Below are 10,591 nucleotides of genomic sequence, written 5' to 3' on the forward strand. Positions count from 1 at the left end.
CCCCCCCCCCCCCCCCCCCCCCCCCTCCGTGCTAGAGCAAAACCTCAAATTCGGGTAAAAATGACAGATATTTATAATAATAATAATAAATTATTTATCTAATGAGGGTAACACAGTTAGCAAAAGCTAATCTTCCCTGAGGCCCTCAGGTACAAACAATACAGAATTACAATACATACATGTATGAACAAATAGAAAATACATATATGGCAATAAACATATGTACAAATGATATTTTAGAAAATATTTCTTGAGTCTATATTTAAAAGCAGCAGTATTTGGCAATGATCGGATAGCTTTAGGTAACTTATTCCAAAGTACTGGTCCAGGGTAACTGAAAGCATGTTTAAATAAAGACATTTTAGGTTTTGGAATTAATAGATTTCTATCCTCTACATTTCGAAGGTTGTAGGGATTGTTTTCTCCAACATATATTATTAAGTTTGAAAGATAGTTTGGGGCTTCATTGCATATACATTTATAAATTTGTAAACATTTGTGATCGTGGATTCGTGTTTCCATTGTCATCCATTTTAACTGTTTAAATAGTGGGGCAGATGGAGTAAAGGATCTAAAGTCCGAACCAAATTGTTAACAACTACAATAAATTACTCTCCTACCTTTAATTACCGTTACATTCCCCCCACATTTTGTCCAGACACAAGTTATGAAAAAACCATTACAGTGACACAGATTCCACATATGAGACTGTAACAATATCGCCAGTATCGACTTCGATGAGATAGCATAGGGAAAAATACATGCAGTTTTCTGCCGTCTGCTATTTTGATTTTTTTTATGGAATACTCTTCAAGAGGTGTGAAAGCCTCCAAAGTATGTGACATAATTAATATAAAATTAATGATCTCTAGTGATATCATTAATTTTTTTTAAATAATAATAAAATTAATATGACGTCATCACGTTTGCTTTTATATCATAACATGTTATGACGTTGTTAGACTAAGTCATATCCTTTCACCCCTCTTGAAGAATATTCCATAAAAAGTCAAAATGGCAGCCGGCACAAAATTACATGGTTTTTGCCATATGCGATCTCAGCGAAGTCGATATAGGTGACATGGTTATCATATATACATCTAATATCATCCTTGCAGCTCTCTTTTGCAGTTTTAATAAACGTTCTAATCCATTCTGATTAGTTTCCCCAAATTACACAGCAGTAATCAATGAGTAGTAAAATATACCCATTGTAGAAAAGTTTTTTTGTATCTAAATTTAAATACCTAATGATTTTCAATAAAATATACAGACGTTTAAAGATCAAGGAACACATGTTTAACCTGATTTGTCCATTTTAAATTATTATCAACTTTGATTCCTAAATGTTTTTCACAATCAGTGTGTTGCAGACATTCTGAATTTATTATAAGAGAAATATCATTTTGGATTGTAACTTTTTGCCTTGTTCCTATAGTCATATATTTGGGCTTTTTGTGTTTATGAACATTTTATTATAGGAACACCATTTTTCTACACTGTTCAGATCTTGCTGTAGTTTATCTTAAATTTGAGTAACAGTTTTCCTTGACATGAACATTGTTGAATCATCTGCATACATACTTGTGTTACAATGTCAATGTATAGTGGAAGATCATTTATGTACAGTATAAAGAGGAGAGGTCCTAGTATTGAACCCTGTGGAACACCATAAATAATGGACTTAGGTTTTGATAGTGACTTGCTGTGTTCTGTTACTTAAATAAGACTGGAACAAGTTAAGAGAATTCCCTTTGCAGCCATAAATGTTTAACTTTTGAATCAGAATTGAATGGTCCACGTCAAAAGCTTTTTTGAAATCAAGAAATATGACTCCATTTAGATTTCCTTCCTTCATTTCATGTAACCATTTATCAGTTATATCAATAAGTGCTGTTTGGCATGAGTGTTTTGGTCTAAAACCTGATTGGGATGAGTGTAAAAGGTCAAATGTTGTTAAGTAATCATAACATTGCTTGGAGCTATGTTTTTCTATTAATTTGGACAGTGTTGGCAATACAGATATTGGCCTATAATTTGTAGCTTCAGTTTTGTCACCAGATTTGAAAATTGGGGTAACTTTAGCATTTTTAAAACATTGTGGATAAATACCACTGTCTATTATTTTGTTAAAAATAAATGTTAACGAAGAAGCAATTGCCAAGGCACCTAACTTAAGTATTCGTGAACCTAAGTTGTCATCTCCAGATGATTTATGGACATTTAAGTTTTTAAGCTCATTATAAAGCTCATTACAAGAAGTAAAGTCATTAAATTTGTTTGTTATGTCTGTCTTATCCTTAAGTGCTGTTCCATTGTCAGATTGCATCTCTGCTGGACTTGATACATGTGAAGGATTTAGCTCATGGATACATTTCCATAATGATTTTGGGTTCCTAGAGTCATTCACCGTAGCAGAATAGTAGTTTTGTTTGGCTTTGTAATTTGTTTAGTTTTGTTCCTCCACACCGTATATTCATCCCCACATAACTAACTTGTGATATGTCTCGTAACTGTCTGGCTTCTGTTATTTCACAGGAATACCAACCTGGCTGCTCTTTCCTCTAACTCTTTTTGTAACTAATGGGGCATGCTTGTCTAATACATTGTTGAAAATTGTGTACCATAATTGTTTGCAAATATCTAGATCAACCTCAAATTCCACAGAATAAAATGGGGTATCTAGTAAATCATTAACAAACTCCTCCTCATTTAAATGTTTACAATTGCTGTAGGTAATAGTTATGTGTGCATTTTGTTTTGTATGAAATTTTTCATTTCTTGTAAGGCAAACAGGTTAATGGTAGCTAATTGAGTATTGAACAACATGAGATTCCTGTACTTTTTGGTTGGATTACTACGATTGGTTAGATATTTGGGGAAAATGTGCTAACCTGAGACCTTTTTATTATGTATTTTCATCATTCTACCCTCAAAATTAGTTATAATCCATGTAAAAATTATTTGTGATTGGTTTGCAACCCTGTATAACTGTTAGATAGTAATGCTAATATAAATAAATGTTATTATCCAGATTCGTGGCAAATTCGTTTAATTCGGGCAAAAGCCAGTCTGCATCCTTACAACAATGGCAGCCCGTACGCCTATGACCATCTTTGACATATCGCACAGCCACCATATTTCTGAAGTGATATAAAAGTATGTTTCAAAATGTTCCCGAATCTAAATTATAGAACCTTCTACAGAAACATGCCACTGATTCACCGAACTCGCGATGGAACTCTGCGTTTGCTATTGTCATTGTCAAACATTGTAACATTTACATACATGACCTTGTCCATTTAAGAGTCATTGCCTGGTTTCTAATTTACAAGGTAGCCATTAAGTTTAACCAGTTCGTATTAAATAACATCTATTTTGTCAGAAAGTCCCCATGAAACATATTATTCTTTATTGTCCAAAATAATTTGTTATCTACTAAATAATTTTAATAATCGTACTTTTCAGTTTAAAAAATCCATGTCCCCCATCATTTTCTCTGATGAGCGTAATGAACACACAAAACCCACTAATAACAGGAGTGAATCTATGATTTGATCAATGAGGCTGGGTTGAAGGGCGAACTATTTATTATTCTAATTTTTTTTTTGGACGATACTTCAAATACAGCATTTTTCAGCATTACTTTGTTTATTAATAAAAACATTAAAAAAAAACCCAGCATGACCATGACACAGACATCTCTGATTAACCTCTGTAGTGGGTACAGTTGAGGTAGCCGAGGTGCGTGTTCTCAGGACAGCGTGCTTGAACATTACCTGGAATACAGGGGTGAAAATAATGAAACAAAAATGATGAATCTCGTTGGGTCAAATACACCGCAACGCTCGAACCAAAAAAGAAGTTCCAAGTTACACTTGCACAATTGTGACCTAATGGTTAAGTCGAACACTTTCTCGAGCACCGACGGGGTTATGAGCCAACGGGAACGAGATTCAACTGTATTTCTAAAATACACGTGGTTTATTTTAACACAGGCGGCTCCATACCATCTCCTTGCGGCTTCGTTTCTATCCGCGCCAGCTGCTTTGGGGATATCTAAGTTGTGTTGGCCTGATGAGAAGGTTAGTGACGACGATGAAGATGAGGATTTCCCAGACACAGAACAGGAAGAGTAAGTGGTTCAGAAAACAGTATCCTTATAGTTTATGTAATTACATGGGTTCTGTAGACATTTCCCCCAGTTCGACCAGTGCTTCACGATTACTTACGTCATACGACCATGCTATTAATACAAATACTTATGGGGACAACATAATAGTTAGTAGGCGTAGTCATGTTTCACATGCCGCTTTCTGGACATTTCTTTCATACAGACTTTATGGGGAGTACATGTATAATAATAGTTAGTAGTCCTGAGTAGTCCTGTTTCACATGCCGCTCTCTGGACCAAGTCTTTGGAACCTAATTATGGCTAATAATAATAGCCATCGATTAATCGAAGTGTGGGGTTGTCCGTAAACACATTTCTTTCCTCCATGTTTCATGTGTAACATATAACTCGGCATCTCTCCAGGTGTGACAGGTGAGCGATTTGGGCAAGAATCCTAGCACTTTTAATTGTCACCGTTTTCTCCGTCCCAGAGTGAGTGCACCGCTAGGCTCAATGGGTAAGTGTAAGGCCACACCCATTGAGTTTCACCCACTTCACGGGTGCGATTATGGATGTGTCTCCCGAGTGTATGACCCCACATGGAGGATGATTACCCGGCATGCACTACAGGTTACGTATACCCCGGGCTCGGATGATATGGAGATGGCTCAACTGACAGCAAGCGTGAAAAATGGCCCTGTCAAGTAGTCCCATACCAAAATGGAAATACTGCGACTTCACCATTCATCTCATCAACATCCATGTTTGTAATATCGAAAAACAAACAAAAAATCTACAAATATCGTTGTCTCTGTGTTAAATGTTTGTGGCGTTTTTTGAAAAAAAGTAAAAAAAAAAAAAAAAAAAAAAAAAAAGTTGCAACTCTTTTCAGACTGAACGCAGGGATTATCGACGCTGCTACGAATGGCGCGATCGGCGTGATAACCATCCTCGCCCACATCATCGTCTGCATCCTGGCCTACGTCGCCCTCCTCACCCTCGTCAACGCCATCCTCGTGTGGCTGGGACAGCGGGTCGGACTCGATATGATTACACTGCAGGTGATTGTATTATTAAATATAATATTAATTTATAAAATTACCTACTCTTGTTACCTGAGACCACGAAAAGAAAGGAAATGTACCCTTTGTAACCAAAATGAATTAGTGATGAATATCATTATAAGTTGTAGAAGCATCACGAGGGGTATATGGCTTTTTATGTACCCTCTGTGTGTTCTTTTACCCCGAGCCGAAGGCGTGGGGGTAAAAGTGCACACAGAGGGTACATAAAAAGCTATATACCCCGAGAGATGCTTCTACAACGAATTTATCTTGCCGACATGTGAAACCATATAGTCAACATGGGCGGATCCAGGAAATATTTTTAGGGGGGGACCAAAAAAGAAGGGCACATTGACTCGTCAAAAGGGCACCTTACTACAAGTTTTGATATTTACAATTAATATGAATTCCTACAGTTCTACGTCATAATATACTAGCAATAATGAAGTAAATTGGCGTCACTCGCGTTAGAACCTCAATGGGGCCCCATTGAGACTCAATAACACAGACACATATCTGCAAGCTTGCGCATGTACACGAAAATCTTGATTTCATTTATCTACAATATAATTATTGTTTACTTAAAAAAAAAAAAATTCTACAAACAAAAAGGGCACTTGGACATTTTGAGGGCACTTGAACAATTTTTTTGGGGGACGCGTCCCCAAATAATCAAAATAACGCCAGACAATAATTGTTAACAATTTATTAACGGAGCCGTACCACGCGGACGCGAACGAAACCACTTGCCAGTGACGAAAAATAGTTCCATCGATAAACGAGTTTTTAACTTCAAATGTTTGTAATATAGTAAAAATAAAATTAATTATGTATACTTGATTGATTATTAATGTTATTTATAATCTAATTATTGCTTTAGCATTAACTGGGGTGGCTAGAAACTGTTGGAAATTACAGACGGGGTATAAGAGAATTTGGCTCCGCCCACAGGGGTATAAGAGATTTGTCCAACGGCAAACAACCAATGAGATTAAAGAATTTCACATGAAGGCGAGATAATATCTTTTTATTTGTCCATTTTTCGTCGATACTCGTAAGAAATATATTAAGTCAAAATGTTTGTTCAGGCCAAATATTTTAAAAGTTCACGAATGTTTAATAGTAAAAGTTTGCCAGTATTAAGTAATCTTATCTCAATTTGTAACAATCATTTTAAAAACAACTTCTTAAAATTAAAATACCATGTTGCAGGAAATTACCATATCCCTCATGTGTTACTTTTTTTTTCTTCTATGTTTGACAAATATTTTCTCCGTCATGTCATGTAATATGACCAATGGAGTAATAAAGTGTTTGTCCGTTTGTTTGATTGGCTGCTTTCACAAACAACAATTACAGGCTAAGAACGACGGTCGTACCTAGCCTAAAATAACTAGTGATTAAAAAAAATAAAAAAATAAAAAAAGTCAAACAAACAAATAAATAAGAAAGAAAGACCCCCTCACAAAAAGCCAAAACAAAAAGAAACAAACAACTCCCCACAAAAGAAAAACCCTCAATAACCCGACAAAACCCCCCAACAACAACAACAACAAAACCCCCCAAAAACAACAAAAAAAACCCCCCAAAACAACAACCAAACTACCAAGAATAGGGACAGAGTAGCTAAATAAAGGGAATTAGACCAAAAAATTACATTTTTAAAATTAAGAGCACCTTTTTTGGTTGTTTTTGATAAGAGTGCAACTGTCCATTTACCTGCCCTAGGGACGACCCTCGAAACAACTATATAATATATTATGTAGATACTTAGGTCTCACTACACAGATGTCATCTACCATTGAAACCTATGTTAAATTGCCCAACTTCAAATGAAGATTGCCAATAGAACGGGTTCTCGTTGGCACTAACAACATACACCACTGCGAACATACATTATGTAAACATTTATTTTCATTCCAAAATTGAGAACATTTCCGTCTCAGTTTTTTACTACATAACCGCATCTGGCTGTAGTACCGGTCCGAACAGGTGGTTCATTAACCGATTCACTCCGGCTGTCTCTTGTGCTATACACCAATGTCCCAAAAGGTCAATGAACAATATTACAAAATAGCATGGGTAAAATACAGCCAGAAGGCTTACCATTAAACATACACATTGTTTTAATTCTTCACCATTTCCTAGAAGTGAATATGTGAACCATAACTTTGTCACAGTTAGGAACTATAGTGGACCGTCATCAATGAACTCACCCAGAAGTGATCTGTGTAGTGAGACCTTAAAACGATCTTAATAGATCTGTTTGTGAACACAACACTTCTAACATGGCGCTTGCATGTATAACACTTTTATTCCCGGAAATACCTGAACGACCAAACTAAAGGTCTCACACCACAATAAATATATTCACTAGCAGGTCTCACTCAACAATTAAAAGTCAATACATAACACTTACATGAGCCGCACTTTCCCAGATCGCAACGTCACAATAAATGACGTCACTTGACTTATTGTAAAGTGAGTGGATCTCCAAGCGTTGCCAATTTTTTTTAAGGGGTGGATGATCCAGCATTACGTAGCATTTAACACTGGAAGGGGGTGTCAGTGTTTGACACCCCCCACCAAAAAAAAGAAAAAAAAAAGCATTATGTAATATTTGAACAGAAATGTATGTTATAATTACAGATAATTTGCTCCTATTTGTTCTGGCCATTCGTCTTTATCATGGGCGTCCAGTCAGAAGACTGTCAGGTTTCTGCTCGTATTCTCGGTATCAAGCTCAATGTCAACGAGATGGTTGCATTCTCGGACCTAGGAGTGGTCATCAAGAACCGCGCCTTGCTGAACGCGTACAACGGAACGTGGCACTGGACCAGTAATGGCGACATTGCCCTTGACCGCACAAACACTACTTTGGTCGGAGGCGTCATGACGGTATGTATGAAGGCGACGTCATAATTAGATATACCCATATGGACAGAGAGAAGTGGGGAAGGAAAAATTATCTTTCCCTTATATTATATTGGGAAAGAAAAAACAGCCCATTTCATTCCCTAGATATGTTTTGACGTCATAATCAGTGCTTCACTATAGGCTTTGACGTCACAACTGTTGGGCAACAACAAACAACCCTAACTATGTTTTTTATTCAAAAAAGATACGAAGATTTACGAACAGTTTACATGGTAGCATTTAGGTCAACAATAAACATGCGTCCTCAGCGATACGTACGTTACAGCTATGACGCAATGCTGTCTCTTATTCTCAACGTGAAAATGTGTTTTCAATAACAATATCGTTTGAAAATCTTCCATAAAATAACAGATTGATAATGGTTAATAAATAGAATACCCAGCCCGTTACTCGGTAATACCGTGTATCTTGTACTCGTGAATTGATATTGTCTTTCCCGAGCGTTTTGTATGATATGAGTGTCAACTGTATAGCAATAGGCTATCCTCGCATGATTCTATGAAGCACTAATGTATCGTGTGGCGTCGTCTTAATACTTCGGTTAACGCACATTCTTGTCTTGATCAAAGCGTTGTCCATGGACATCCTAATGAAAATATATATGGAACGATAGATGTATTCGATCTACGGACACGCGGGCTCGTGCATATAACACTTTTAAAGGCCAGACCCCATACTAGGCTTGTATTACTTTAAATTAAAGACTTAACTATGCTTTAATTAAATGCCGTTCACACAAAAACGTTAAATGCATTGTACTTTTTAACCTTTTTTTAAATGATGAAGTCTACATTAAGTTACATTATTTATGATATATTAACCTCAGATTTGTAAGCTGTGTTACCTTTGACACCTAATGACCAAGTGACCGATTTTCTTTATGATGGGATTTAGGTGCAAATCGTGCATGTTACATTAGAAATTTCTTACAATGTGATATGTTGTATTGTTGATACCTAGCCTCACTCCGAGATGATCACGACCTACGCTATATGCGGTTTCTCCGACCTGCTATCCTACGGAATCCTCATCACGTGTCTTGTTGCGGTGGCGCCCTCTAGGAAAAAGGACATAATGGCGGTTGTGAACAGAGCCATCAGTTCAGGAGTTATCGCTTGCTTCCTGGCAGCCTGTATGGCGGGTGAGTTCTAGTATTATTCCGCATAGCATCAGATTACAAACATGTCTGAGAGTTAAAGCTCTGCGTTCATTATGAACTGACTTTGCAACAAGTGAGTTGTTCAGCTCATGAACTTGACGATTCCCCACTGGCGTTCACTGTCGACAAATTCAGACTGGCACGCAATCACGAGTTGGCCAACTCGCCAGAACGGCACAGTCAATAATCCTATCTGACTTTGGTTCGTATCCCCTTCAGGACGTGGGATTCTGCATACCAGTACACGAGTACTCGGTATCGAGTCGGAGAATGGGTGCACACTATCAATTAAACATTTGGTAGAATCGTTCAGTACATGAGTTGGCCAATTCATTTGGTAGAATCTGTAGTTAATGACGACCCGAATATGCTTTATTTGAAGCACACAGAAAGGTAGGCCTATTTGTTTCAAAGTTATTTGCGTAAATTAGACTGGGATAAACACTAAGTACACGTTATTATAATAGTAAAAAACTTAGATTGAGACACACAGTAATTATACATTACATATAATATTAGTACCGTTTAATAGTAAGTACTTTATTATGCTATTTGAAACATTAGAAATACCCTTTTTAAACAACAGTCTTCAAGTTTGACTACTCAACTGAATATAATCACTACGTACAACATGCTTGTGAATCTTCTAGAGCAGTGTCTCTCCCCACCCCTAATGGTCTCTTTCCCCATTTTGACATTGTAGTCATCACATGATGAATCCTTGCCCCTTGAAATCGTGCATCCTTATTTTAAGAACTATATTGAACTAAAAACAAATATCAAAATGAACAGAACTAGTAGTTGGAACAGGTTATACTTAAATGGGAACTTTCCAGTATTTTCTAAGGTCACGATATAATTGCTTTTTCAGACTTTACTCATAAGACTGTTATTTGTTTCTTCTTTTAAGGTATGATTGCAGATGACTGAACCAACGAAAACTACTACTGCGGCGGCTGCTGCTTAACCAAGTCTTTCAAACTCGTTGATATATTGTGTTCATTGTTGGGAAAGAATTTAACCAACAGTAATATCACTGCCATGACTACCTAAAAACTAAAAATATCGACTTTCTTCGAAAAGACTTAAATATGTTGAAGGCAGCACTATATCGTATCTCACGACTTCCATGGCAAGCTTAACTTAAGAGAATTAGAAATATGATTAACTTACGCCTCGACACTCAGGAAAGAAAGAAAGTTATCTCCTGTCGTAAACCGTCATTCTAGTAGCAATTAGTTACACAAATCTGCCGAGACGGAATCACGCGCACACACCTCTCTCTCTCTCCTCCCCCTCTCCCTCCCCCTCCCCCCC

General features: G+C 36.9%; 1 protein-coding gene across 4 annotated transcripts in view; it reads left to right on the top strand.

Moving 5' to 3' along the window:
• The window catches only part of LOC121383045 (solute carrier family 28 member 3-like), a 26,681-nt gene extending 16,090 nt beyond the window's left edge, over positions 1 to 10,591 (top strand). For 3 of the 4 annotated variants that reach the window (XM_041512808.1, XM_041512823.1, XM_041512815.1), the window contains 5 exons: positions 3,999 to 4,135; positions 5,007 to 5,175; positions 7,828 to 8,076; positions 9,076 to 9,256; positions 10,185 to 10,591. In XM_041512808.1, coding sequence (XP_041368742.1) covers positions 3,999 to 4,135; positions 5,007 to 5,175; positions 7,828 to 8,076; positions 9,076 to 9,256; positions 10,185 to 10,204 — 756 coding nt within the window. In that variant the 3' untranslated portion in view covers positions 10,205 to 10,591. Of the gene's footprint in view, positions 1 to 3,998; positions 4,136 to 5,006; positions 5,176 to 7,827; positions 8,370 to 9,075; positions 9,257 to 10,184 lie in introns of those variants that run through there. The other variant, XR_005959251.1, reaches the window with a different exon arrangement.

The sequence above is a fragment of the Gigantopelta aegis genome, chromosome 2 (assembly GCF_016097555.1).
Source record: "Gigantopelta aegis isolate Gae_Host chromosome 2, Gae_host_genome, whole genome shotgun sequence".
NCBI classification, from domain to species: domain Eukaryota; kingdom Metazoa; phylum Mollusca; class Gastropoda; order Neomphalida; family Peltospiridae; genus Gigantopelta; species Gigantopelta aegis.